Source organism: Thrips palmi, unplaced genomic scaffold (assembly GCF_012932325.1).
Source record: "Thrips palmi isolate BJ-2018 unplaced genomic scaffold, TpBJ-2018v1 HiC_scaffold_15, whole genome shotgun sequence".
NCBI classification, from domain to species: Eukaryota; Metazoa; Arthropoda; class Insecta; order Thysanoptera; family Thripidae; genus Thrips; species Thrips palmi.
The window spans coordinates 2,421,768-2,448,610 of record NW_023144624.1 but is presented as its reverse complement, the minus strand read 5'-3'; the positions used below and the strand labels follow the sequence as shown (position 1 = coordinate 2,448,610).

Here is a 26,843-nt window from a genome sequence, read left to right as displayed (position 1 = left end):
GCCCCCGGGTCCGGGCCGGGCCGTCCGGGCCAACGACCCTTGCGGTTGCCCCCTTCATCGACACACTCACTCACACAGTCGCAAAGGCGCGGACGCGCGGACGCACGCGCCGTGTTACGAGAGTGCTTCTTCTCCCTTCACCGGCCGGCCTCCCCGTCGTCCGCGGACACGGCTCCATCTCCATCGCCTTGTCCGCGTCGTCGTCGCCGGGCTAAACTCGCTGGCGACACGCCGCCCCGCCAGCGAGGGCAAGACGCGGCATGACACCCTCGCTGGGTGGGGCGCGCGTGGGGCGTTGCCTCCAGGTACCGTAGGGTAGCGCACGTAGCGCACAGCATTTGGGGCAGCCCGGCCAGGCCTTTCCCCAGCGTGACTGGCACACTGTCGGCCACCCCAGAGGCCACCCCGCGGCACCGCGCCAGACGCGAGCTGCCGATATGTACTTCCATGTTGCATGCGAACATTTCCATAGGGCAGCGGTTCCCAAGCCCAAGACCACTTTTTCGGGTGTAGACGCCATAAGGCATGGATTTCAAAACTAACTTCTAACGCCGCTCGTCCGCCCCTGCCTCGTCAGTGAGGGCGGAAAGAAACGGGGAAAACAAAGTCCAGGGGATCCGAAATTACCCAATCAACACGCTCACTCTGCCCTGCGCTGGCCTTTGGCCGGTGGCTCGGCCCCTGGCGCGGCGCGCCGGACGGGATTCCCTGGGTGACCTTCCCTGTGATCCTCATTGGGGAGGCGAGAGACGCCCGCCCGCCCCCGAGCGAGCTGCCCAGACAGCCAGAGCGACCGTCGGTCTATCTCTCTCGCACCGCAACGGAGTGCCCGTGAGAGCGAGAGAGAGACCTCGCCCACTCGGAATCAGCCGTGTGCCAGCAGCCCCAACGACCTGCCCTACCCCAGCGAGGGCCTGCTGCCCACGGCTGCCTGCTGGCGTCGCCGTCGACGCGGCCGGCCCCGGCTTATCCCGTAGCGAATGTCGCTGCGATTCGCCCCGGGCAGGATTCCCGGCCGCGGGGTGCGTCAGGACCCGTCGGGACGGCCAGGATGCGTCAACCCCCGCGTCCGCGATTCCCATAGGCTTCCCCCGCGTTGTCGCATCATCGAACATGCTAATGGCGCGCGGCCCGCCCGCCAGGCAGCCCACCTGCCAGCCCCGCCACCCCCACCCCCGCGCCAAGGCACTGCCAAGGGCCGCCGCCGCGCCGCCGAGACGCTCCCGCTTCTCACCTCACCCTTCTCACGGCCGGCCGGCCGGCGTGGCGTCGGCGGCATCGACTGATAGTCGCCATTACGATCGATATGCAAAGTGCTGAAGGGTGCCTCCACCGCGCCGCGCCGCCTTCCGCGCGGACAATGCGACCGGTTGGCGGTGCACGCGGTGCTCGCGGTGCAGCAGCCCGGCGGGGCAGGCCCTCTCGCTCCGTCTCCCTCGCACCCCTGCAGTGCCCCCGCAGTGCGGGAGAGACGGAGCACGCTGTTCGGAATCGGCCCGGCCGACTGGTTTGCCGCGGCTCATTTGGGCGACACGGACACGGCGTGCCGCGGCGCGCGGAACGTCGCGGAACGGCGAGGCGCCCCGAGAGGCGAGGCTGCACTTGAACTGCACACACGCGATAGCCATCGCGGCACCGCGGCACCGGGAATTTCGGAAAATCAAACAGTCCCGTATTTGGCGAGCGGACTTTACCCGGCGGGACTCCCGCGTGGCTTTCTCCCGGGGTCGCTGTGCCTGCTCTGGGCGGGGCGAGGCCGGCCGGACCCCGGTAGCACCGGTAGGCAAGGAAGGGCGCAAGCGGCGCACGGCGGTCAAATTACCCTTGAGGTGTTGTTCGAATTTGGGTCGCTTATCGCATCGTTGCTTCCGCCGGGGCTTTGGTTGGCTCTGACCTGCCCGGCCCGAGACGCCCACGTTGCCGTCCTAGCCGCTTCAGAGGCAAGCAGGGCGCCTGCCAGCTACACCGCGACGCCCTGTATACTACGTGGAGAGGCTTTCCGCGGTTTTCCGGCATTCCCGACCACCGCAGCGCACCGCAGCGAGGGCCTGGGCCGGGGCCGTACCCTCGGCAAGCGGCAAACAGCCCGTGGTTGTGACCCCGTGGAAAGCCACCCGTTTTCCCCGTATCCACGCGGAGGTGCTGAGGCCTAACAGCTCGGTATTCCCTGATCCCTTGATTGGTCGCGGAAAACTGTCGCGGGGGTACGCGGTCGCGAGGCCCCGGGACCACACTGGAAACAACAAGAGAGTTTGGCATGTGTGTCAGGACTGAGCGCGAGTGACTTGACATGTGTGTGGGATTGGCGTGTGTGGAGACGTGGCCGGAGCTTTCACGCTGGACTTGCCCGGCTCGGCGTCGCCAGGCATCGCCCTGGTGCGCCGGGAAGGACGGACGGACTCTCCGGACGCCGTTGTTGGCGGACTCCGAGGGCCATTCCGTGCGAGCTGTGCGGGCCACCCCCACAGCCCGGCCAGGCCCAAGCCCAGGGCATTACGCGTGCATGCGTCCCCGTTCATTCCAGGCCCGCCCCGCCCCGCCCGACTCCGGGGTAATGCGCCCGGAGCCTCGGAGCGCCCCGGGCTCGGCCCGTGGGCCATTCCAAACTCCTGGCCCGCCGCCCCCGCCCCCGCCCCGCCACACAGGGCACACGGGTCGAGCCGTCCCCGCTAGAAGAGCCCGTCCGACGCACTCATTGTCTGGACGCAGGCCTAAAAGGAGGGTGGGGGTGATATGTAGGGTATGGAACACATTATGTGGTACCCAAAACATTCTAACATTCAAAACGGGCTGTCCCTCGGTGCCGGGGATCGGCGTCGGCCCGTCCGACCCGGGGCCGGTCAGAGCGGCGGGGTTCGGCCGACGTCCCCGTCGGCGCCTCGACCCTCGGCCCTCGACGTCAGCGGGGCGTCGTGGAGGGGTCACGCCCCATTAATTAATTAAGATAGAGGCGCCAGGACCGTTCTGGACCGCTTTACGGCAAAAGCGAGATCCGAGCGGAACTAATCTGAAGGAGAGCGGTTGGTGCGTAAAATACGCGGGGAGAGGAATACTGTATCGGAAAGTCTCGTCTCGGGACGAAATGTGACGCGATACACGTCTGATGCGCGGCGGCTGGTCGAAACCGCGGTCGTTTTTCAGCCAAACTCTATTTTTTTCTGCGCTCGTTTGCCTGGAGGGGACGCGAACCTCGGCCCGGTGGCTCGGCTTGGCTGTCCAGCATACCCAGCATGCACCGCGACTCTCACGTCGCCCCGGTGGCTCTGTTGGCTCATTCCGAGCTGATGCCGCCACGATAGCGCAGCGCGCAGCACCGGCCTGCTCAATACACGGCACACTTTGATGAGCTGCCTGAGCCGGCCTGGGATGGGCCATGGCAGCCATGGGCCTACCGACCGGCTTTCGCTTTGGCTGGCTTCGCGAACGCTGGTATGGCCTCTGGTATGGCCGCGGCCCGCGGGCCCAGCGCGGCCCAGCGCGCCAACGCGCTCGCCAGTCGGCCCGCGGATGGCAAAATACGGCGATGCGGGGCCGCGGGGCGGGGGGCGCGGGGGCGCTGGCGCTCCGCGGCGCGGGCTTCCCAGGTGGGGTCGCTATTTCCGGCACTTCTGGACCGCGTCCACTCTATTTATGTGTTTGCCACGCACGGCCAGCACGGCCAGCACGGCCAGGCCGCCGCATGCCTCGCAGAGGCCGCGATGGCCGTGATAACGATGCGGAGCCGCGCAGCAACGCGCAGCAACGCGCTGCCAGCCGCCGACGGCATCTCCCCAGCCCACAGTTCCGCCTCGCGGCGCAGCGAGCGCAGCGCAACAGGGGATGTTGAAGCCGATTGTTGATGCGCGCCACCCTGGGCCAACTGCAGCCCACTCCCCCGCCGCGCCGCGGCCGCGACCAGACCTACCCGTCGGCACCTGTTGCAGCTTGGCGCCGCCGGGCCCGGCCCGGTCGCGGGGAGGCGAGGGCGCCCACGGGCCGCGCACTGCAGCTGCAGCGTAGAGATTCGTGAAAATGGATGCATGCTCCAAAGCGTCACGGTGCTGGAGCAGCCCCCGTCGACGGCCTTTCCTGACGGTCCAGTGTCCCACCCCCACCCAGGTGCGCCCCGGGGAACGACCAACGACCCCGCCGCCGCGCCCCCATACAACGAGAGCCCCATTCTCCGCACCGCGTCGCGACACGCCGAGGAGCAACGACCCCGAGGGAAAGGCGGCGGCCCCTGGCACGGCCCCTGGCACGGCGGCGACGTCCACCCGCCGACCGGACCGGACCCGACCGCCAATCCGCGGCGGGGGTGGCATCGTCGGCACCGCCGGCGTCGCTTCGCTGGCGGGGCGGGAACCGGGAATCCCGGACTGGAGCCGCCCCCGCCGCGCCGCCACCACCGCCGCGCGCAGAACGGCGCAAAGCCACCCCCGCCGTCGCGTGCTCGCGTGCGCAATGCACATGTCACTCCCTTCCCCCTCCCTGCCTCGGCGTGGTGCCGGCCCGCCAGGCCGCCGGGGTGGGGCGGGCGGTGCGGAGCGGCCGAGGACGTGCCTCCCTGCGCCCCGTGAGTCCAAATCTCAAGTCAGTCGTCGACACTTCCCCAAACCGAGTGGACACGCATACCGCAGAGAGCCGTCCGCGTCCGCCCGTCTGTCTTTACGTCCGGGCCCAACAGTGTGCGAGCGAACGTCAGTCACGTCAGTGCCCTCCCGGCAGTCCGCGGCAGTCCGCGTGTGCGTCACGAGTGCCCCACGTGTCTGAGCGCGTGAGTGCTAGTGGTCCTTGCAGTGCTTCACGTCCTTTTGGATTTCGACGACGGCGTTCGTCGCCCTCCGCGTCCATCCTCGCAGCAGCCCAGTGTGTAAGTGTAGCCAGTTAAGCCCCCAAATCCCCCAAATTCGCGACTCCCCTTACAGTGGCGGCTGCGCCCCTAGTTCTGGCGGCACGCGCTCACGGGCCGTGGCTTGGCCGCCTTGGGTCGCCGTGGGCCCCGGGGCTTGCCCTGCCGTGCCGTTCGGCGAAGCGGCGCCACTTCGGCGAAGCTAGGCGAAGCTAGGCGAAGCTGGAAGCAGATCGAGCAGGGCGCGGCCGCGTGATCGCCGTGATGCGCGATCCCAGACGACGCGGCGCACTGCTGCGTCCGGCTGGAGACCCTGGAGGCCCTGGAGGCCCTGGAGGCCCTGGAGGCTGGTGGCGCTGGGGTGGCCGCCGTCGACGAGGAGGTACTGACCCCCTCCGGAACAAGAGAGTATGTTCAAGTGACTCTGGCTGCCTGGGCCCCTGGAATGCAGTCGGTGCGTGGGCATGCCGCACGTTGCTCTGCTGCTCTCGTCCTAGGTCGCCCACTGCCCCCCGCAACTCTTTGGCCGGCGGCCTGGCGGTCAAAGGAGCCGTGCGGAGGCCGGGGGCGGGGAGGGCAATTTCGGCACATTAGCATTATGTCACAGGTGCCGAGTCGTCGGCCGAGCCGTCCCGCCCGTCCGCCTGCCCCGCCCACCGCGCCGTACCCGCCCCCTCCGAGGGCCCACCCAGGCCACCGGGCCCACCCTCGGCAGGGCGGCGCGGCCCGGCGCGGCCCGGCGCGGCGGTCAGCCTCCGGGCCTCCGGCCAGTGGGGAGTGGGGGAAGGGCGAGGGGCAGGCTTGGGGCGCCCCACCCCGTCCCCCACCCCGTCCCCCACCTCGTCCCCCACCTCGCCCGGCTCCCCAGCCAGGGCGTCCGCCTCGCCTCGTCCCCGGGAGATAGTATACAAACACAGCCGCCGTCCCCGGCAGTCAGTCAGCGGCGGCTCGCCAGTGCGGTGGCAGCGTCGTGCAGTGTGTCTTGCTTCGTCTCGTCCTGCGCATCTCCTGATCGTGATCGCGAAGTGGACGCGCCGTGCCCTGTGCCCCTCAAGTTCGCCTTGTGGTAGTGCTTCCCCTGGAAGCTGTCTTCTCGCATCAACATGTGCCTCAGTGTCTCCTCCCCCAGTGCCGGTACGACGGGCAGCCTGTTGCCTTCTCCGCCTCCCCTTGTTTTCGGATACGCCAGCCCTGGAGTCCCTGGATCTAACTTACAACGCAAGTGCTAAGTGTTTTGGTTCATGTGCGCAGATTTCGGGCCGGCTTCCCCCAGCCAGCCGCACGGTTCGCCTGGGTCCGCCGCTTCCGCGTCGTTCGGACACTCGTGGAGCATCTCCATGACCATGGGAGAGATGGTGACTCCCCGATCGCCCTTACAGGTAAGCACAGCCAACATACCATGAGTGTCTTACAAGCGGTACCGAGGACTGTAAATGTGAGAGATGTTGGATCTCTTAATGTTGGGTAGTTTTCTTTTGAGACGCACCAAATTCATTAAGCACAGGGCGAATGTTAAATTAAGATCCCGCATGAGTTTTATGCTGGATACTGTATTGAAAGGGGGTCTTTAGGTAGTGTCACTAAATTCTTTATTTAGTACAAGTATATGGCTCCGTCGCGATCGTGATTAAATTTCCACCGAAACAAAATTCCTCGCGGGCAAATGGTGCTTAGCGGAAGCCCGCAGGTATTGCTGCTATAAGCGCGGAGGAGGCAGGATCAGGACGAGGTTCTCATCGCCGTTTCGGTGTCCCTCCTTATTGACGCAGTGTCGCGTCGCGGGGCTTGTCCGCCCGTCGCGTCTAGCCGCGTCCTGGAGCTGCCACCCCCACCCCACCCCTTCCCTGACCTAGGCTGCCCGCCCGGCCTGACTGGCCCGGCTCCGTGGCACTCCGTGGGTGGCGCGCGGGCTTGTGCTTTTTACGCCACCTCAAACACTGGAATGGAATGGGCGACTCTGTGCGGACCTGGCTTCGCAGCTTGGCCTGGCTTTTGGCACATAAAGGCGAGGCATTGTCGGGGGCCGGTCCGGGGCCGGTCCGGGGCAGGGGGGTTAGCCAGCAGCATGCGGGTGGCACGGCAGGCACGGCCGCCGGGGATCAGCGTGATGCCCGAAATCCGTGTCTGCCAATTGCTTTAGTTTTGCCTGCAGATAAAAGGGGGGTCGTGGATTGAAAAGCGCAGCCCGGCCGTCCGCGCCGTGTCGAGCCGCGGCTCATCCTTGCTTCTTCTTCGAGGGGGTCCCGTCGTCCCGTCGCGGTGGCGGTGGTGGCCCGGGGGGTTGCCAGCTGCGCGGCGGCTGCCACAGCGCTGCCACGGCTCGGCGCTCGGAGATGGAAACAAAAGAAAACTGAGTCGTGTCATCGCGGGCGGGGAAGGGTAGGGGCGCAAGTGCGGCGCTGCACGTGGGCCCCACGTGGCGTGGCGTGGCGCGGCGTGGCGCGGCGCGGCGGTGCACCCCCGGAGCGGCGAGCTGCGCGGGGCCAACCGCGCGGCGTGATGCGCGATCATCGCGTCGCGATATTTTTATTGCCAGTGTCGCGGGGGGGGGGGGGAGAAGGTTGGGGAAGGGGGAGCAACTTTGCAGCGTCTCGCATCTCCGTCATCCGTGCCGTGCCCACGGTGTGCCCACGGCGTGCTCACGGTGTGCCACGGCCGTGCCGCGTCGAAGCGCAGCTAATAAGGCTTTGAGTCTCTCCGGTGGTCCGCCTGCTTGACGTGGGACGTCGTGGGACGGCGGGGGAGGAGGGGGAGGGGTCAGAAGGGGATCCCCCCCAGGGTCCCCCCTCCGCGTGCTCCCCTAGTGCGCCTCTGCGTCCCCTACCCTGTCGGGGTCCCCCAGGGTCCCCTAGGGTCCCCTAGCGGCCCAGGGGCCGATGCGAGGCGATGCTCCGAGGTGCGAGCGTCAGTGTGTGTGTGTTCCCGAGGTCCCTTTGTCGCCGGCCGTGTTGTTGTGAGTGGGATCGAGGCGGATGGGACGGCTCCAATGGGGACCCCCGCGTCCCCCGGGGTGCCGATGCAGTGCGCGGCCGAGGTGCAACCCGGCCCCGCCGCCCCGCCGCTCCGCCACACACCTGGCTGCTGAGCTGCCGGAGCTGGCTCGGCTTTTGACTGCCTCAGGGAGCCCTCTTGCGGTCTTGCGGTCGCCTCAACAGCGCATCCATTGCGTTGCCTTTGGTTGCCATTCTGCGACTCACAATGCCGCCGCCTGCTGCCTGCTGCCGGGTCGCTGTCAAAGGCCGTGTTGTGCCTCGGCTGCCTCGGCCACCGCCTTTCATTGGACGAAGCGACGGGCTGGGGATGTGACGGCAGTGACGGCCAGCTTTTGGCAGCCGCACTGACACGCGCAGGCACTCGCATGGGCCTATCGCCGGCGTCTTATCGAAACGGAAGCTCTGCGCGACTGCCGTGGGCTGGCTGCTGGGCTGGCCGAAGGGGGTGGCGGTCAAGGCCCGCCGTCAAGGCAGTGCTCGTCGCCGTCGCCGAAAGTCAGGAAGACAAACCCAGCTCCGGGCCGAACGTGGCTCGTGCGTGTCGCACGCCTTGTCCGACGTTTTTCCGCCGAGAAACCCGAGATTTGGTCGGGGGCCAATTTCGGGTTACACCGATTTCCGCCACTTGAGGGGGCTCCTCTCTCTTTCCCGGGATGGGGTTGCTGAATGGAGGACGCGGACCCAGCGGCCCGGAGGCCGGAGGCCCGGAGGTGTGCCGGAGGATCGAGTAAAACAAAAAACGAGCGCCGCAGGGAAATCGGAGGAGTGCTGGTCCGGAGTCCGGAGTCCGGAGGGGGCGAGGGAGGGGCGAGGGAGGGGCGAAGCCCATTACAGGGGGCTGGCCCTGCAGGCCCTGCAGGCCCTGCTGCCCGGGGCCTGCCTACCCGTTCAGGTACCGGCGGCCTTACCGCCGGCCGGCCCTCGGGTCACGTGGCGCCAGGGTGGGGCAGGACGACGAGCAGGACGGCACGCCGAGGGGGTCGGCGAGGCAGACAGCACTTTCCGGTGGGGCAGACCGGCCGGTGCAGAGTGGTGCAGGCGGGCCGGTGCCGCCCCCGCGGGTAGAACTTGGGCGGCTCGGGTACCCTCCTCGTCTTTCGCTGGCCGGGCTTCGGCTTCGGCGGCGTTCGGCGCCCCCGGGCGCGTCCGGAGGCGGGAGATGCAAGGGTTCTTCTTGAAGGCCCTTCCTGCTACAGCTGCCGAGCGCCCTGGAGTGGTACGTGTATTCGCTCATTGGGCGACGTGGTCGATCCGATCCGGGCGGACTTGGCGGACGTGCACGTCAGGTTTGCTTGATGGTTCCATCGGCTGCTCCGCGACGCTGCACGGCACGACGGGCGTGCGGTGGATGGCGCCACTAAGGACCAGACGCTGGAACGAATGCGTTTCACGGGGCTGAGCCGTCGACCGGGTCCTAACGTTGCGAAACGGCCCAAGGGCGGGCCTCGGGCCTCGGCGGGGCGCCCAGTGGGGTGCAGCACCGCCATGCACTGCGCAGCCCTTATCCATCACGGCTCTAGGGCGCTCGTTAGTGAAGCGTGGCTCTGGCGCCACCTCCGCCTCCTGGTCCTCGTTCGGCCTCGCTGTTCTCCAGAAGTAAAGAAAGTTTACATATCGGTCGGTGTTTCCGTACTGCGGGGAATGCGCGCGCTTCTCTCCGACTATTTGCTCTGGTCTCTCTCTCTCGCCGATAAGCTAGACAACAATGCCATGCGGGCGCCTCGGCTGCCTCTGCCGCCGCGGCCCAGTTTGAACACATCAGGTGGAGTACGCGCAGTTCTCGACTGCTTCTAAGCGGTCGTAACCGACTGCAGGGCACGTGCTATCTGCACTACATGAGCGCCACGGCCTCGATTTCACGCCCCCCCCTCTTTTCCCCTGGAGCCTAATTCCCTCCATCATTACACGGGGTGGGTTCGAGCGGCCGGGATACCTGTAGAGTCCCTCGCACCCATTAATTATTTTCTGATGATTACGGTGCGCCGGGATCGGGGTGAGGGTGCGCAGAATCGGTACGCTGCCGCCGAAAGTGCCCTGCCCCGGCCGTGGGCTCGCCGTGGGCCGTCCCCCCCGATGGGCTCGCCGAGTGTGGCGCCCGGGCCGACGGCGGCACGGCGGCACGGCGGCATCATCCTCGGCGGCCCGACCTACGCCCTTCTGGACGGCCCGGTTCGCCTCTGGCGGTGATGTTCCAGAAACGCCCGTGTCGGAGTCCACGGAGTCCACCCCGGCGTGGAAAGTAACGCCGCCGCGAGAGGGGAAAAGGGGGGGGGGGGGCGACGCGCGGGGGCGGAAATCGGCCGGGACGTTGTCGTCGGGGAATCTGAACGCACGGCGGCACGGGACGGCCGGCCGGCGGCGTGCGGGGGGCCCAAGCCGAAGGCCCGAAGCCCAACTGGCTCGAGCTTTGCTTTGCTTGGCACGGCTCTGGGGTTTTCGTTTGTTATTTGCTCTGCGTGCGTGCGTGTGTGCGTGTGTGTGTGTTTGCCCGCGCCCCCACGGGCCCGCCACGCCGCCGGGGCACGTCGGGCACGTCTGCCAGCACGCCCCGTCGCCCCGTGCCCGTCCTAGTCCTGTAGAGGGCCTCCGACTGGGCAGCGCCGACAGGCAAAGCCGCTCGGACACGCCGTGCGCGTTGTGCACCGTGCCGGGTCCGCGGCCGTTTGGGGACCGCCGTGCGCACCAGTATTTGGTATTTGCAGTGCGGCGTTTTGACGGAAGATTCCTTATCTTGGGTTGTGCCGCCCCGCCGCTGCGGTGCCTCCCCGGCCCGGTAAAGTGCCGCTGGCGGGGCAGTCTCGCCATGTAATGCTTGCATTACGTGTTTGTGCGTGTGTGTCTGCGCGTTCGTGTGTGCGTGTGCGGCGGAGGCTGCAGCTCCAATCGGGCTTGTCTTGTCAGCCCTCTCGCCCTCGCAGCGCCGCCGCCGCCCGGTAGCGCGCGGCACTTTACAGAGCGTGAAAAACGTTTTTGGTGACTGAAAAAACTGTCGAAGGGGAAGGGGGCGGTTTAAGGGGTGTGTGTTTATGACACGCGTTTACGAGAGCGGGTAGCGAAGCCAGATTTCGACTTTTCTCGTATATTTTTCGGTCGCGCGGCGTTTTGGCTCTTTGGACGTCACGGCCCCGCCCGGTGCGACTCATTATCCTGTTGATTTATTGTGATGTTTCTGCGGGGGGGGGGGAGACTCAGCCCTTGCCGCTGCCGTCTGCGGGGACCTAAGGGGACTGCAGGGCGGCGCTGCCGGCCATGTGTGTTTTTGTGTTTTTGGTGGTTTCTGGGAATGTAACGTGATCTGATTGTGTGTTGCAGAGCGACAGTGAGGGTAGCACCTCCAGCCTGGAGCTCGGCTCTGGAGTGGCCGGCATCGCCCTGAACGGCACCCCGCCCCCGTCGCCGGCGTCTTCCGAGGCCGTCAAGTGCAGGTGAGTCGAGTCCAAGTCTCCTTCCGGCGACAATTTGGGTGTTCCCCAGCAACGCGAGCAACGCGTGGGAGGAAAGCGTGGGAAGGCTCGGGCCAGATCGGCCCAGATCAAAATGCACATCTTTTAAGACTTTTCGAAATTCATAATGAGTCCTTTGGCAAAGGGCCGCCCTGTGCTGGCTCACCCCGTTCGCTCCAAATAGTCTTAATAAAAACTGGGCCCATGTTGTGGGGCGGAGCAGGCCGAGTTTGGGGTTGCCTTTGCCTTTTCGGAGCAAGATAAAAGGAAAATGTAAATACGTGATGGGAAGTGGGAGGGGAGGGCCGTGAGGGCGAGGGCCGTGCGGCCGTGCGGGGCGCCTGGCCTGGCCTGCAGGTCGGGCTGGCCTAGAGGCTGGCCTAGAGGCTGGCCGATCCGGTCCAGCCAGGCTCGCACTGCTCGCACAGCCGAACATGATTTATACATGAGGCTGTCTCTCTCCCACTCGCGGCAAAACGGGGACGAACAATGAGAGCACCGCGTTTGGTCCGGAATCGAGATTTGGCGACTTAGCGTGTCTCGATAGAATTGCAATTTGCATCGATTTCCTGTCCGCGGTCCGGCGGTGCGATTGGTGCGATGCGCTCAAGGCTTTCCCACGGCCACGTTTCATCTCGTCATGCTAATGAGGAAAAGACCCGGAATCCAATTCCCCTTTCTTTTCTGCCGCCCGCATAAACGGCTTGTTTGGTCCCGTTGCGAGTTGCTCTCAGACCTCAGTCGCATCGGCGGCCTGATTTATTTTTCAATTATCACACCCCGGTCTGCCGATCGGCCTGTCGCCATCAGGCTGCGCAACGTTATTTACGGCCAACCCGTTCAAACATGAAGCCAAGCGAAGCCAAGCGAAGCCCTCCCACCTCCATGCCGCCTGCGGTGGCGAAACTGTCCAACTGCGGGCCGCGCTCCGCCGTTCCTCTAGTTACTGGTTCTAGTGTTCTAACGTGGACCCTTTTCTTTGATTCCGCAGATGGCAGCACTGTGGCTTGTGGCTGGCCAACCTGGACGCCCTCGCCCTCCACGTGACGCTGGCGCACGCCGCCGCCGGTCGCGGGGGGCTGTTCTACTGCGGCTGGGAGGGCTGCTCCCGCGGCCACCGCGGCTTCAACGCGCGCTACAAGATGCTGGTGCACGTCCGCACCCACACCAACGAGCGCCCCCACCGCTGCTCGCAGTGCGACAAGAGCTTCAGCCGCGCGGAGAACCTCAAGATCCACGCGCGCTCGCACACTGGTGAGCGGCCGTACACATGCCCCGTGCCCGGCTGCACCAAGGCCTACTCCAACTCGTCGGACCGCTTCAAGCACACGCGCACCCACGCCGTGGACAAGCCGTACGTGTGCAAGGTGGAGGGCTGCCCCAAGCGCTACACGGACCCGTCCTCGCTGCGCAAGCACGTCAAGACCTACCGCCACTTCCCCAGCAGCGCCAGCAGCACGCACTCCCCCGTCGGCAGCCCCGCCGCCAGCGACCTGGACAGCCCCGGCAGCGACCCTCACGGCAGCCCCAGCCCCCGCGGCAGCCCTCGCGGCAGCCCCAGCCCCAGTTCCGACGAGGAGGCGTCCACCCGCAGCGCCTTCCGCCCCGTCGCCCCCCTCGTGTCCCCCTCCGCCCTGGAGCGACTGGAGCGGCCGCCCCTCCCTGGCGAGTGCCGCGGCATCCCCATCAAGAAGGCCATCAGCGCGAGGGTGCGCGCCGTGCGGCACCACGACCTCCTCGCGGCCGGCGGCAGCAGCAACAGCGCGCGGTCGTGGGCCGGCGGCAGCGTGTGGGTGGGCAGCAGCGGTACCACGTCGCCAGACGCTCTGTCGTTGTCCATGTCGCCCAGCTCGTCGCCCTCGCCCTCGCCCAGCAGCAGCAGCGGCAGCGCCGTCGCCCCCGCGGACTGGCTCGCTCATGGCTCCCTGCCCATGTACTCATCGCCCATGAACTCGCCGTCACCACCTTGGCCCTGGGGCCCAATGATGTCCTTGTGGCCCATGGCCGCGGCCGCCGCCTTCGCCCCCGCGCACGCCCACGCGTCCCAGGTGCACGCCCAGACTACCATGCCCGCCATGCCCCTGCCCATGGGGCTGGTGGACCATGGCAAGCACCCCACAGCCAGTGCGGCGCAGGCGGCACCTCTGGACCTCACTATGACGAGGCATTGAGCATTGAGGGAGGAGTGAAAGGTATTTTGGAATGGAACTCGCTAGAGTGTTACTTTAATTTATTGGGGTCGTGGCAGATGAGCCACATCTTGCTCCCTACCTGAGTCAATGTGTTCATGCTATAAGTTTATTGATCTGTGACTAGTTAATGATCGCTCAATTTTTTTCCTGTTATAATGTTGTACCTGATTATCTTCTTGACTGTTTGTTCAAGTGACGAGGTCTGATTTCTCGTTTACTTTCATTGTCATGAAGTGAGTAGTTATATGTTACATTAGATCTTTATATTTTCTCTGAACTTGTGTATTGTGCCTTATTACCTCAGAGATACTGTTATGGCCCTCCATAAACATGTTCCTCTCACTTGTTTTGCAACTTTGACTTTGCAAATTGTTGAGTGCCATTGTAAATGCTTAGTTCTGTATTTTTATATGTAAGTCTAATTTTCATGGTCTGAATTGAACTGTTGCAAGAAGTATGACTTGTCTGTATTTATTTACAATGATGTGCAATTCACAATAAACTTGTGATATATTTTAAAAAGAATGTACTGATGGTTTTCTTACTTGCTTTTTTATGAAAAGAAACAAACATTTTTGGAAGAAACAAAACATTTTATTCAACATACTGACTATGCTATAACATTCCTAACAATAAACATTTACCAATAGAGGCAAGACCTCAATACTACATTTGAAAATAATTCAGTTCTTGAATGTTTGAAACATTTCAGCTAAACACAAAAATATCTGTTATAAAGCAGTCCAAATTTTCAAGAGCACAGCACTTGTTTTATCACATACACCCCAACATCAAATTGATTACACAAATAATCAAAAACTACTATTGATAAACAGCACAAAACTCTTGAAAGGTCTCCAATGAAGGAGAAATAATTGAGCTGGATCTTTAGGTATACATGTGTAATAACAGCATAAAATAACATTATAACATCAACATACATAGAAAAGAAATTTGGTTCAAAGGGACTTCAGTTTCTTGGCACAAAAGGAAACAAATGGGTGATCTACAATTACTTAAAATTTAGATTTTGGAATGTAAGCTGACATGCAACTGCTTAAAAACAACGTTTATCACCTTCATAAGAATAAGTACATCAGTCCATCTCATGAAGGTGGCATGTGTTCTTTGGATATCACAAATTAAATTACCCTTTCCCCTATCTAAATATCAGTTTAAAAATAAGGTACAATTCATAACGCTATCTAGTGTAAAATGCAACAGGTACCAATGGTTTGCAAATAGACTGACTAGACAGATATTATTAACAAACAATCAATCCATCCAATATTTTTTAAAATTCTTAGCATGCAGTAGCTATAGCAAGGATATTATTTTCCTCCTCCCTTCTTGCTTTTATTCTTCCATGGGCCACTCCCTGGAACTTGTTTTTTGAGCCTGAAGAATTACAAAAAATTGCATGTTTAGAAGGTAGTTTCAAATCTTGTGCTAGGATTGAAAATAAGAACTTTCTTACCTCCTGTCAGAGATTCCCTCCTCATCACTTTCACAGTCTGCCTTCCTGCAATGAGATAGAATGTAAAAATGTCTTAAAAACCCTCTTTCATCTAAGTGCAAATAGTATGGGTACTTACCGCTTTGACTGCCTTGAAGGACTAGAAAGGCCACCCACTGAAGGGGGTACAAGTATATCCTCCATGTCATGATGTCTTTCTGTATGGTTTAAAGTTAACTGAAGGGTGTCGGGGCCATCATGTGCGAGTAGTAAATTGGAAGTGTTCGCCTGAAAGAGCAAACATGGAACAAATGTCATTCAAACATACCTTATTTTAAATTCTCAGTGATAGCTTTCTTAGAGTCAAAGAAATAAATGTGCAAAAATGCAAATACAGCAAGAAAAAAAACATCTTACCATCATCAAAGAGGAGACAAAATATCGACTAATCTCTCTATGATCCATTCCTTTAACGATATCACTGAAAGGTAAAGTTTGGCCAACATTTTGGAAGGAATTGATAATATTTGTACCATACTCATGCACATCAAATTTTGTTTGCTGCTCCTCTCCAGCAAGTTTGGTTTGAATGAAATGCCTCCAATTTGATACACCTTCACTGTCTACAACAGTCTGCAATGTGACATGTATAAAACAAATGAGAGTTTTATTTGCTCTTGACACAATTAAAAAGACGAAAGTTCTAAATGGTTACCTTCTTAATGGCATTAAAATCCTTTTGGATCTTCTCTTGAAAAGACAATATATTGTCATAATTATCATTTTCATTACTATTTGTTAGATCAACGTCTCCCGTTTCATTAAAGTTATCACCATTATCATCTCCTGTTTCATTAAAATTATCACCATTGTCATATTCATTGGTATCAGTGTCTGGAATGCAAGGTAAAGAAAATAAATCAGAGGTCCTATAATCAACAGCACAGAATATATATCTTCAAAATGGAATCAGCTTTACCAGGTGAATCATCAAGGACGACCTCTTCAAATCCCAGAAAATCTGGAAATACATCACAAAATTACATCAAAGGAAGCGTTCACTGCTTATGTTATTAAATTTGAGTGATAAATATGGGGTGGTCCTAAAATCAACAGTAAAAGTACTAAGATGATTCGTACCTGTCTGATTTTCTAACAGAGAAACTGGAGTAAACCCCTTATCTTTTTCTTCTGTAAAGAAATTGTTTAAATTACAACAAAATTAATGGTTGCGTATAGCTCAAAGTATCAGAGCTACATTAGGACCCTATTCTGGTGACACATACCCAATTTATATCTCTTTTTAATGTACTGCACATGTTTACTAATTAAATTTTTGTCTCCTTTTTTGTTTGACATTGGAGGAAGAAGGCCGTCCATTTTAAGCTCTCTTTTCAAATAGTCGGAGAATAAAAATAGTGTAATATTTTTTTCCGGTTTGCCACCTCGCAGGCCCTGTAAAATTAACCATAATATGTTATAAGGTAAAGGGGAAACTATTTAAAAGGTTAAGCTTAAGGAAAGAAAAGCAAAAAAATTACCTTCTTTGTTAACTCATACGGAAGTTTAAACATAACTTGTTTATTTTCTGGTGGTTTGTCAATTTCTTTTGAGGGGCTTTGACTTTCTGGGATGGATTCTTCCATAGCATCAGTCACCCTGCAATGAAAGGTTTACAGAAAATTAAAATACTGAAAATAAAAATAGGCAAACTTTAAACAATTCAAGTTAAAATTACTTTTCCTGAAGGTTGGACTCAGAAGAAACAAAGGGAATGTTTGATTCGGGTTCATCATCAAACAACCCAGTTTCGTAAGTGCATTCATTGTCTAACACTTGAGTATCTTCTGAGGCAACATCATGCCGGCCATCATCACTGTACTCAGGTGTTGGCATGTTAGAAACACCCACTGAAAGAAGACCCAATGCAAGCATTATTAAGACAGACTACAAGTATTTGACAGTTGCCTAAGAATAAGCAGTCATTGCCACAACTCACCATCCATGACATCCCATACACTTCTTGAGCCTCCATCATTATAAACATATTCCTCTATCTGACAGTTGTGTTCAATAGGCCAGTTCAACCTTAAACCAAAACAATTACGGTATCTTATGATATCTTAGGAGATACTCGTCCTCCATTGTAAAATAAGTTTCCTACCTGAATTGATCCTTTGTACCAATGCTTGCATATTGATCATCCTCAAAAATGTGTAACTCATGGGAATTTAATAAATTTACTGATGCTAGCCTTACGCATACAGCCTCTCTGCAGTGCTTCTTTTTCTTTTTGTGATGATGAATTGTTTTAGTTTTATCTGTTGGAAAACAGTACAAGGATTAGTTAATAAGAATAAAATCTGACAACCTTTTACTGAAATACTGTCACCAAATACTGTACCTAGGGAAATTTTTTGAAATTTGAAATCTTCAACAGAGATGTGTGCAATTGTTTTTCTTCTCCTTGAATTAAGTTTTTTTGTAATAGTAGCTGCAGTATCTACACTTTCCTCTGGGGCAGAGCCAGATGGTCCATACATACGACTATGACAAAAAAAGACACAGTTGTAGTGAAAATACATATCAATAACATCTATATGAGAAAAAAAGGCCAAAAAGTCAAAGAAGACAGACATAAACTAGTTAAAAGAGTGCTTACACATTCATATTTTCACACAGTTCTACAGCGAGATTGTAAACATAGTCTACTTTTCTTCCATAAATTTCAGCACAGTGCTGCAACAGCAAAGCTGCTTCTGGAAAACTAAAATTTTCCATTTCTGGAACATCGTCCCTGAGCTTTTGAGCATAGCCAGCTAAGACCTGTCAAGATTGAAACAAGAAAAGATGTGAATAGAGCTGAATTTAGTGTAACAGCTGAAAAGTAGAAACAAAGTAGATGTGTAATAACTCACTCCACTCAAATCAATATTAAAGTTGCTAGCTAGGTCCAAAAGTCTCGGCAAATGTACATTGAGTACATCCATGATCAAAAAATTCTTTCTAGCCACTGAAAATAAATGAAAAAATAAATAAAGAGAAATAGTTTGGATTCACAGTTATGTTTTGAGGTATGATTGGTGTATCGTGTATAGCTGATCAATGAAGGAGATCTAAGCGCTTAAATGATAACAAAAGGCTGACACCCCAACAGCCATTCAAACACTCTTAACAATTCATAGAAAAGCATGTTCATTGGGGGGTGTAAGGAAAAGGGGAGTCCAGCAATCCAGCAACAACATCGATAAGTTCTAAGGGTCCATGAAAGATGCATACATTCTTGAATGTAAGTAACAACACAAAAAATGTAGGGCAGCTTGAAAAAATAAATGGTAGTAAATAAAGAGCTCAATGTACAAAACTACACAAAATGCAAACGCGCTTGGAAAGCCTGCGACCAAACCAATATGATGATGACAATAAGGCAGGTGAACGTGAGCAGACAAAAGCCTGTCAATGAGTGAAATCGTTCATGGCACTAAATTCTCTCAATATAACCAATACAAACTCGCGGAAGTACCTCAGTATCACCCAAAATCGAGAGCTTTTTATGGCGCTTGGCGCTTTTCGTCCGCACAAAATGGCGATTCGACTTTGATACTGCCAACCTTCTAAAGAGGACATTTAATCGCTGCAACTAAATAAGGCCTTTTAAGTCCGATTTGTTTCATGAAATTTGATTTATTAAAAATGTAATATGGTTTTTATTGTTCAAATGCAGCTGCTGTTTACTTGTTGGTGGAAGCTTATTACGTGCCTCACGTTTTATTTGTTGGTATGAAATTCGACCCCTACCTTCAGCTCGCAGGTTTGTTTTGATTTCCAGAAAACGAGGTTATTGTTGCAAAGAGAAACAAACAACCTGCAGACCGTTAGAGAATTGTCACAACAAAGTGCTCCATATGTGTGCATGAATTTGCGAATCTAGCGAGAGAGTAGTTTGTGCTTCGGCACTTTCCTACATCAAAATGGCTCATCTTAAAGAAATGCTCAAAAAGTGTTCTTGTAAGTTGTTTAGGTAGAGCTGGATTTTGTTGATTACCATAGTTTTTGTTTCAATAGAATTCAAATTTGTTTCAGTAAATGACAAGAAGCCAGTGACAGAAACTGAAGAGGAGCTTTTCATGAAATTCTACAATGAATGGAAAAGAGCATCGGGTCCAGTAGACTCTTCTTACAACTCAATCCCTAGGTTTTACTTCAAAGTATGATTTGTTTTCCACTCTCATTGATTGGCTTTTTTAATGCGCTTATTTTATTACTAAATTCTCTTTTTGCTGCGCACTCTCTGTTCTTCCTACATGCATTTCTTGCCCTAAAATATGTAAAATAATATTTTAATGTTGCAGTTACCAAGTGAGGATGAAGTTCTTCCACAAAAATTGCGTGAGGAGGCTCGTGCCATGTTTTTACAGAGGAGAAGCCGCCAATTACTCGATAATAATGAGCTAAAAGTGAGCAACTTGTTTCGTTTGCTTATTTTCTTTAACCTTCCAGTGTAACATTAACCATCTTATAATCCGTTAGGCTCTATGGGTGCTTCTTGACAAAAACCACAGTGCTCCGCATGCAACAGACAAGCAGCTTATTAATTATGAAGACTTCCTTAAAGTTGCGGCAGAAGCAGGGCCAAAGTGCAAGTGCGTACATTGCTATTATTTGCCATGCTTCTCACATTGTCATCATTTTACTTTTTACAAATTAATTTGCAGGAGTTATTTGACACCAAGTGTCTTTGCAAAGTTGCAATTAAAAGAACCTCATGGCAGAATAAGTATTATGGCCCTTTTTAATTATGTTATGCGTAAAGTATGGCTTCATCAGACCAGAATTGGGCTGTCACTGTATGATGTCACAGGTCAGGGCTATTTACGCGAATCTGTAAGTAAACACGTCTCTGGCAGGTTATTATAGTCCTTGTTAAACTTTGCAAATTAATGCCGTAATTTCTTTCAGGACCTTGAAAATTACATCCTGGAGTTAATTCCTACATTACCTCAACTTGATGGATTAGAGAAGTCTTTTCACAGCTTCTATGTTTGCACAGCAGTACGGAAGTTTCTCTTCTTTTTAGATCCTTTACACACAGGGCGTGTGCGAATTCAAGATATTCTCGCATGCAGCTTTCTAGATGATTTATTAGAGGTGTGTTTTATTTTTTTTACTCATTGTTTCCTTGGCAGCCCAGAGAGAAAAAATCCTAAACTTCAATCTCATTCAATTACGACAAACAGTATAAATTAAATGAAAATTTGTCACAGCTCATACCATAAAAAAGAAATCTCTTCTTCTTATAGTTACGTGATGAAGACTTGCCTAAGGACCTTCAAGAGGCCAATTGGTTCTCTGCCCCATCTGCACTACGTGTATATGGTCAATATCTCAACCTGGATCGTGATCACAATGGGATGCTTAACAAGGAAGAGCTTGCTGGGTTAGTTTCAAGTGTCCATAACATGATATTTAGATTTCAGTTACGGTCTACTTAATACCCCAATTTTATTTCAGATATGGCACAGGCACATTAACAACTGTCTTTTTAGAGAGAGTATTTCAAGAATGCCTCACATATGATGGAGAAATGGATTATAAAACATATCTGGATTTTGTATTAGCATTAGAAAATCGACATGAGCCACAATCATTACATTATCTTTTTAGAATATTGGACATAAACAATCAAGGTTATCTAGATACTTTTTGTTTGAATTTTTTCTTCAGAGTAAGTACTTAACATTATGTGAAGACAATCATTGCGGTTACTAGATAATTGATCAATCCCTTTTTGCCACCTTGTAGGCTATTCAAGAACAGATGTCAGTCCATGGTCAGGAACCAGTCAATTTTGAAGATGTAAAGGATGAAATATTTGATATGGTTAAACCTCAGGATCCAACAAGAATAACTTTGCAAGACCTTTTAAATTGGTAAATATTTTAATACTGACCCATACTTTGGCTCTGTTTGAACCTTGATTTAACCTAAAAATGGAAAGAAACAAACATTGCTACTTTCTTTTCAGTGGACAAGGACACACAATGGTCAGCATACTCATTGATCTAAATGGGTTTTGGAATTATGAAAATAGAGAGGCAATGGCTGCTGATACTGACACTGCAGATGAGTCTGCTGAGGTGTGACAAGAAAGAAAAAAAGAGGAAGGAAGAGAAAGCACCAACCATCAAAGTGGGCAGATCTCAAATTCAACATAAGGGTTGCATCAAGAAACCTATCTGGTAATTACAAATCATAATTTTATCTGATGGGATTTTTAATTTATGTTTAAAAAATGTCACCTTTGAATTCTTCTGATGCGTTTTCCATACATTACTATTAATTTTTCATTTTCTAGACTAGCTAAAAGATCAATAGAAATGTTGCAACAATTGTATGCGTCTAGATAAATCAATTTTGGCAGAAGTTGAGGCAGATGGTTCAAGTAGTCTTTTCCAGTTGGCTGAGGCAGGTGGCTCATCTTAAGAGTGTGAAGATTGGAACAAAATTGGAAAATGCTGGCCAGTCCATTGTCAGTTATCAAGTGACAGCTGCTAATATCCAAAGTTTCCACTTGTGAGCACCTAGAAACATTTTCCAATTAATTTGAATTCTCCTAAACCCTCTTAAGTAGAATTACCTGAGCTCCCCTCCATGCTTTACTTACTTGATACTAATTTCTTGTATCACTTCATCATTGAGATTTGGACAGTCAAAGAAGTCTAGATGTTTCAAATGAGGGAAGTTTGAGTTGTAGACAAAATTAAGAAGACCATTTGTTGAGAAACTATGACCACGCCACAATTGAAGGCATTGCAATTTGGAAAGACTAAGAAGATTCAGTAAATCTCTGTCCAAAATTTCACAGCAATCCTCTAGTGTCAAAGTTTCCAGTCTGGGAACACCAATAAAATAATGTAACTTACATTATATTCTGTAAGCTCTGTTACATAAACAAGTCTATTAAATTAAGTGAGCCCAAACCTTCTTTTTTCTCCGATTGCTTGCATGATTTCTCCATTTGGTGTTATATGCGCTCCAAGCTGTAATGTTTGCAAACCATCTGGTAACAAACTCAACATTCTTTTAACTCCTTGCATCTGTCTGCGATGGTTTTCTGTTTGACAACAGCTTGTTAAACGTAGAGCACTGAGGGAGATGCACTCAACAGATAAGAGGCCCATTGCCCACACACAACAATCCTGATGGGAAAAATGCATATCCAGATGTTAGATTTCATTTTAGTCTCAGCATTTTCACTGTGTAATATGCATGGCAATAGAAGACTGAAGACAGTGCTGCTGCCACTAAATAGGAATCATTGATTAGATGTTAAGTAGACTGGAAACCAAGATATGGTATGAAATGAACCATTAGTGTTAAAATAAAGAAAGGTATTTCCACCAAAAAATATTAATAATTATTACAACAAACCATAGAATATATCCCACTTACAGCTTTAATGGTCAGAGATTTCAAGCCCCTGGCTATGCCTGATATTGATGAATACCAATTATTGTCGAGTTCCATTCCCTCAAGAGTAAGAGATTGAATGGAGCCTTTGTAATGTCTACAAAAGTTGACAAATTATCGAAGTAGCAACTTCAGAGAGAACAAAGCACATCTTGCCAGTAAAGGAGGCTTACCTTCCAAGATTTGAAAGAATATCAGGATCCATCTCTTCACCACTTATCACTAATTCTTGAATACTTGAGCAGTTGCAGAATAGCATTGGCAAAAGACAACCCAGACTCGAACTGTCTTTCAGAGTTAATTTTCGAAATGCAGATGCTGTCTGAAATATGGATACTTGCTCTCTTCTGCCCCTTACACCAGCTAGATAAGAAATGTTTGTATCACTTAAGTGTTTAAACTTAACAAATTCTATCGGCACATGTATATAACTACCATCTACAGTGTAATCTAAACGCTTCCATAGCTGAAAAGCACTGGCATACACTCTCCATAATGTGCAAACTTTTGCAACGTTGTCACTCAATTCTGATGCTGACAAGTACGAGAAAATACAGAGAGCAATTTCTTCTGGCAGACCTAAAATATTGACGTCAGGCCCGCAATCTGAAATGTACATATTATTTTCATTAAAAGTAATGGAAATGAAAAACAACTCACATGCTCGTTTCTATACCTTCAGGATTTGCATCGGCCATGAATGAGGGGTGTAGAAGTATAGGATGTTAGGTAGAATTGAATTTCGCCTTAAATGAAGTTCATCCAGCACAGTAAAATTCGTAGAAAGCAACAAGCAGACGACGCATGCAGAAGACGTAGTAGTGGTTCTATATTCGAATTGAAATTCAGTATGAGAATATACAGCAGATTTGCTTATTTGCTGAGTGCTGCAGGTACTGCACGTTGCCAGGGCGCAAAATTTAACGGTTTGAAACTAAATTCAGGATGAATTAGGTCTTATCAAAAAGAAGGGGTAGCAAAATTGAGCTTCGGGAGGGGGACTCAACGTTTTGAGTGTTTTGAGTACGTTCAGTTTCGTAAATTTCTCATCCAAGGCGCATAGGCGGCCATTCCGGTAGTGCTTTTTGCCTACCTTGTCGGAGTTGCGGCAGTGCAATAATAAACATGGATGCCTGTAACGCGGTCGAGGAAGAGGTTGATAAGATTTTACTTAAATTCACCGGCATAAAGGAACATGCAGACCGGGTTCTCAGCGACATTACGAACCATGTTGAATCGTTGAAGAAGGAAATGGACGAATGTAAGCGTTTGAGCCTTTTTGATACAATATTGCGCGCAAGCCCTACCTGTCATGTTTTGGGTGGAGGGTGGATGAGAAAGCTTAACTTGAGCCTAAAAATAATGCAAAATCCTTCCTTGTCATGGAGTTTTCAGTGTTAAAATTAATGTACATATTTCTGGCATCGAACCTGGAGTCTTTTCATCGTTAAATAAAACCTCTCAACGACTTACTTTCTCTGGCATTTATTGTTCATTGGGGTCAATGTTTTTATTGGACTTTAACCTATTTGTCTTTCCTTTCCCTTTTCATGGATAATTTTAGTTAAGAGAGTTATATTTTTTGCTTGTCTTTACCCCTCAATATGTAACTCCCCTGTTTGTGTCTCTGCAGCTCCTCCAGACCATGAGTTGACAGCAGCGCAGATTCTTATTATGAAGGAAGCCTTAAGCAAAGTGCGAGAGACAGTACAACGCTTAGCAGGTGATCACCGTGACATTCACACAACCATATGTAAACTTGGTCGGGCGATTGACAGGGTAAGATAGGTCTCTTCTTACTTTCAAGCATTTTATTGCACAGTTTTATTTATATCCACTGTTCTCTTCCAGAATTTTGATTCTGACTTCGCATCTGTAAGCCGAGAAGATGTGTTTGGTGGATTTGAACAGGTTCTATTACTAAATCGGGTTATTTGTCAACACTTTTACCGACATGGAATGCTCGACATTGCTGGTGAACTAGCAAGGGTATGTTGATTCATTTAACCTGTTAACCTGTGAGGAGGTGTTTGCTATATTAAGTTGTCTCTCTGTAATTTGTAGGAATCTGGTTTGAAATCTGAGGAAGGTCACAAAGAACCTTTTACTGAGCTCAACAACATACTTGACAGCTTGAAAGAAAGAGACTTGGCTCCAGCTTTGGCCTGGGCAGAAAGTCACAGAGACAGTTTAGAGGCCCAGGTAAGCAAAGTTTATCTTTATCCCCCATCATATTCATACCAAGATAATGTTGTTATTCTTAACCTATTCTTGTTTAATGTCTTCCATTTAGAATTCATCTTTGGAATTTAAACTGCATCGACTACAATTTATTGGCCTAATTCAGGAAGGGGCATCAAGGCAAAATGAAGCAATTCAATATGCTCGCACCCATTTCAGCCAGTTTGTCCGTAGGCATGAAAAAGGTAGCCTTTGTTTTTATGCAGGGTTTTTGTTTTTTGTTTTCTTTTTACCATGATTACTTAATTGGTTTGTACAGAAATACAAAACCTCATGGGAATGTTCCTGTATCTACCTCACGGAGTAAACAAATCTCCCTACAATCATCTATTGGATCCAAATCTCTGGTCAGAGATTTATGATGTGTTCACTCGTGATGCATGTTCATTGCTTGGGCTTAGTGTGGATAGCCCTTTGTCAGTGTGGTAAGCAAAGTTTCAAGTATATTCTGAAAAAAAAAAACTTGAGTTCTTTATTCTCAATTCTAACCACATTTTTTCCATGTAGCATTAATGCAGGTTGCACTGCTCTACCAGCATTGCTGAAGATAAAACATTTAATGCAACAACGTCAGGTTGCAGGCATTTGGAATGGGAAAGATGAACTTCCGGTAAATTAAGACAATCTAATTTTGTTTTAGATATAATTTTTTTTCTTTTTCTTAACTTGGTTGTATTCCATCATTTTAGATTGAAATTGATTTGGGACAAGAAAATCGGTATCATTCTGTATTTGCTTGTCCTATTTTACGCCATCCAAGTTCTGACTCCAACCCACCAATGAGATTAGTTTGTGGACATGTAATCTCTCGGGATGCGTTGAATAAACTGGTCAGCAGTAACAAGTAAGCATTTTAATTAAAATAACTTTACCCATGGGATGTACCTTGAATGTCAACTGCATCATTTCAACTATTTTCAGATTGAAATGTCCATACTGTCCTGTTGAACAAAATCCATCAGATGCAAGACTTATTTACTTCTAAATGGTATAAGTTTGAAGATTGCAATTTGCAAGATTGTAGTCATACTGATCGACGCCACCATTGGGAGTCCTCAACAAGAGTCCGTCAACAACACCCTGTTTGTGTGTGTGTGTGTGTGCGTGCGCGTGTGTGTGTGTGTCTGTGCAAGTCTTTCATATTTCAAAAAAAGCTTTTTTTTTTTTTTTACTGACCAGATTAGGTTTGTCATCTATGAGGTGCTGAAGTCAAATACTTCTAATGGATCAAAGATGTTTGCTTTTGGGAATGTCTACTGAATATACTTTCTCCATATACTTCAGTTTTCATTGAGAACTCTGAACTGTGTAATTGAATGAGCATCCATAGTACATATTATTACTAGGAATTCTGATAAAGGACTGAGAGGACAATTGTTGTGCCACAATCATGATCTGTTCTCTCCGAAAAGAAAAAAGAAAGCGAAACAACTATGAGGAAAAGTGTGTTCATCAATTAATCGTGAAGAAAAGAAAAGAGAAAAAAATGCATTCTGCCATTTTTTTACCGCAATATTTATATCCTAACTAAGAGTAGCTATTGTACTTTTTATTTCTTTTAATTAATTTGTAGCAGGATCTTAATCTTATAGGACTTAAAAAGTAGTTTTTGTTGGGCATTACTATTCGTCATTCAGTAGTGCCTTGGTTTCTCTGGAATGCAAAAGAAATATTTACTTAATGACTTATATGTCTCATTTTGACTTTCCACTTTCAGAATTGTATCTCTAACTCCACTTCTGTGTAATAAACCATTGATAGGAAGTGGCCAATTTCTCTGTATGTTACTGTTTATTTTACATTGTTTTTCTATAGGAGTATAAACATTGAATGTTAGAAGCAAGTTTGATACTGTGTTATGTTTTGTGTGTATATGTTTGGATAGGAAATTGGTTTTGGGAACACATCGGTGTGTCAGATACCGGTAATAGCATAGATTCTTAGACAGCAGCTTTCACAGAAGCACCCCTTTTTCCCATAGAAGAGCTCTTATTGTCACAGATGCAAGCTCACAGACTACAAATCTATGTAATGGACTACATGAATATTGTAGACTGAAGAGTGCTCTTAATGACATGGGTACTATTAAATGATGCGCTCCTTGTCTTGTGACAAGGTCCTTTGCTTATTGTTGGTCTCTGCTACTTTTCCTTCCCAGCTCTCTTCCAGAATTGTTTATACTGACCCTACACTTAATATGAGTGCTATCATATTTTTGGG

General features: G+C 51.5%; 5 protein-coding genes across 8 annotated transcripts; 3 read left to right on the top strand and 2 right to left on the bottom strand.

The window, feature by feature from the left end:
• Window positions 1-5,705: 5,705 nt before the first annotated feature.
• LOC117641752 (zinc finger protein GLIS2-like) lies at window positions 5,706-13,981 on the top strand. The gene is made up of 4 exons (XM_034379343.1): window positions 5,706-5,962; window positions 6,080-6,207; window positions 11,134-11,246; window positions 12,256-13,981. The coding sequence occupies exons 1-4, from the start codon at window positions 5,932-5,934 to the stop codon at window positions 13,433-13,435; spliced, it is 1,452 nt and encodes a 483-aa protein (XP_034235234.1). The 5' UTR covers window positions 5,706-5,931; the 3' UTR covers window positions 13,436-13,981.
• Window positions 13,982-14,028: 47 nt separating this feature from the next.
• LOC117641751 (condensin-2 complex subunit H2-like) lies at window positions 14,029-18,536 on the bottom strand. 2 transcript variants are annotated; one of them, XM_034379341.1, is made up of 16 exons: window positions 18,436-18,536; window positions 17,831-17,925; window positions 17,575-17,738; window positions 17,317-17,459; window positions 17,077-17,233; window positions 16,912-17,000; window positions 16,651-16,822; window positions 16,454-16,571; window positions 16,199-16,367; window positions 16,053-16,103; window positions 15,892-15,933; window positions 15,628-15,806; window positions 15,330-15,545; window positions 15,052-15,200; window positions 14,934-14,978; window positions 14,029-14,854 (listed from the first exon to the last, which is right to left on the bottom strand). In XM_034379341.1, the coding sequence occupies exons 2-16, from the start codon at window positions 17,900-17,902 to the stop codon at window positions 14,788-14,790; spliced, it is 1,833 nt and encodes a 610-aa protein (XP_034235232.1). In that variant the 5' UTR covers window positions 17,903-17,925; window positions 18,436-18,536; the 3' UTR covers window positions 14,029-14,787. The 2 variants fall into 2 exon arrangements, with proteins under 2 accessions (XP_034235232.1, XP_034235233.1); XM_034379342.1 differs by lacking the exon at window positions 18,436-18,536 and adding an exon at window positions 18,319-18,429.
• Window positions 18,537-18,686: 150 nt separating this feature from the next.
• On the top strand, window positions 18,687-21,664 carry LOC117641753 (serine/threonine-protein phosphatase 2A regulatory subunit B'' subunit gamma-like). 3 transcript variants are annotated; one of them, XR_004587499.1, is made up of 11 exons: window positions 18,691-18,920; window positions 18,996-19,120; window positions 19,265-19,369; window positions 19,443-19,555; window positions 19,628-19,796; window positions 19,872-20,060; window positions 20,213-20,349; window positions 20,424-20,637; window positions 20,715-20,842; window positions 20,938-21,151; window positions 21,268-21,664. XR_004587499.1 is itself a non-coding variant. In XM_034379345.1 (10 exons), exons 2-10 carry the CDS (start codon window positions 19,040-19,042, stop codon window positions 21,053-21,055), a joined length of 1,254 nt encoding a protein of 417 aa, XP_034235236.1. In that variant the 5' UTR covers window positions 18,687-18,920; window positions 18,978-19,039; the 3' UTR covers window positions 21,056-21,191. The 3 variants fall into 3 exon arrangements, 2 of the variants coding, with proteins under 2 accessions (XP_034235236.1, XP_034235235.1); XM_034379345.1 differs by lacking the exon at window positions 21,268-21,664 and having other exon boundaries at window positions 18,687-18,920; window positions 18,978-19,120; window positions 20,938-21,191; XM_034379344.1 differs by lacking the exon at window positions 21,268-21,664 and having other exon boundaries at window positions 20,938-21,191.
• Window positions 21,181-23,206, bottom strand: LOC117641755 (F-box/LRR-repeat protein 2-like). The gene is made up of 7 exons (XM_034379349.1): window positions 23,059-23,206; window positions 22,818-22,988; window positions 22,556-22,745; window positions 22,365-22,479; window positions 21,894-22,111; window positions 21,577-21,804; window positions 21,181-21,493 (listed from the first exon to the last, which is right to left on the bottom strand). The coding sequence occupies exons 1-7, from the start codon at window positions 23,078-23,080 to the stop codon at window positions 21,208-21,210; spliced, it is 1,230 nt and encodes a 409-aa protein (XP_034235240.1). The 5' UTR covers window positions 23,081-23,206; the 3' UTR covers window positions 21,181-21,207.
• A 272-nt stretch (window positions 23,207-23,478) lies between these two features.
• On the top strand, window positions 23,479-26,751 carry LOC117641756 (E3 ubiquitin-protein ligase RMND5A). Its single transcript, XM_034379350.1, has 9 exons — window positions 23,479-23,643; window positions 24,016-24,161; window positions 24,234-24,371; window positions 24,447-24,584; window positions 24,676-24,808; window positions 24,883-25,048; window positions 25,131-25,233; window positions 25,313-25,467; window positions 25,545-26,751. Exons 1-9 carry the CDS (start codon window positions 23,508-23,510, stop codon window positions 25,606-25,608), a joined length of 1,179 nt encoding a protein of 392 aa, XP_034235241.1. The 5' UTR covers window positions 23,479-23,507; the 3' UTR covers window positions 25,609-26,751.
• The last annotated feature ends 92 nt before the right edge of the window (window positions 26,752-26,843 follow it).

Bases quoted from the DNA above. Each gene is read 5' to 3' on its own strand.
- LOC117641752 (XM_034379343.1), top strand. From the start codon at position 5,932: ATGTGCCTCAGTGTCTCCTCCCCCAGTGCCG. The intron at 6,208-11,133 runs GTAAGCACAGCC...TGTGTGTTGCAG, and splicing joins CTCCCCGATCGCCCTTACAG to AGCGACAGTGAGGGTAGCAC. The intron at 11,247-12,255 runs GTGAGTCGAGTC...TTGATTCCGCAG, and splicing joins TCCGAGGCCGTCAAGTGCAG to ATGGCAGCACTGTGGCTTGT.
- LOC117641751 (XM_034379341.1), bottom strand. From the start codon at position 17,902: ATGGATGTACTCAATGTACATTTGCCGAGACTTTTGGACCTAGCTAGC. The intron at 17,460-17,574 runs GTAAGCACTCTT...TTTTTGTCATAG, and splicing joins CTGTGTGAAAATATGAATGT to TCGTATGTATGGACCATCTG. The intron at 16,572-16,650 runs GTAATTTTAACT...CTTTCATTGCAG, and splicing joins GAGTCCAACCTTCAGGAAAA to GGTGACTGATGCTATGGAAG.
- LOC117641753 (XM_034379344.1), top strand. From the start codon at position 18,884: ATGGCTCATCTTAAAGAAATGCTCAAAAAGTGTTCTT. The intron at 20,061-20,212 runs GTGTGTTTTATT...TTCTTCTTATAG, and splicing joins TTCTAGATGATTTATTAGAG to TTACGTGATGAAGACTTGCC. The intron at 20,638-20,714 runs GTAAGTACTTAA...GCCACCTTGTAG, and splicing joins GTTTGAATTTTTTCTTCAGA to GCTATTCAAGAACAGATGTC.
- LOC117641755 (XM_034379349.1), bottom strand. From the start codon at position 23,080: ATGGCCGATGCAAATCCTGAAG. The intron at 22,480-22,555 runs GTAAGCCTCCTT...CAACTTTTGTAG, and splicing joins ATTCTTTCAAATCTTGGAAG to ACATTACAAAGGCTCCATTC. The intron at 22,112-22,364 runs GTAAGTGGGATA...TTTTCCCATCAG, and splicing joins AATCTCTGACCATTAAAGCT to GATTGTTGTGTGTGGGCAAT.
- LOC117641756 (XM_034379350.1), top strand. From the start codon at position 23,508: ATGGATGCCTGTAACGCGGTCGAGGAAGAGGTTGATAAGATTTTACTT. The intron at 24,162-24,233 runs GTAAGATAGGTC...GTTCTCTTCCAG, and splicing joins TTGGTCGGGCGATTGACAGG to AATTTTGATTCTGACTTCGC. The intron at 24,809-24,882 runs GTAGCCTTTGTT...TGGTTTGTACAG, and splicing joins TGTCCGTAGGCATGAAAAAG to AAATACAAAACCTCATGGGA.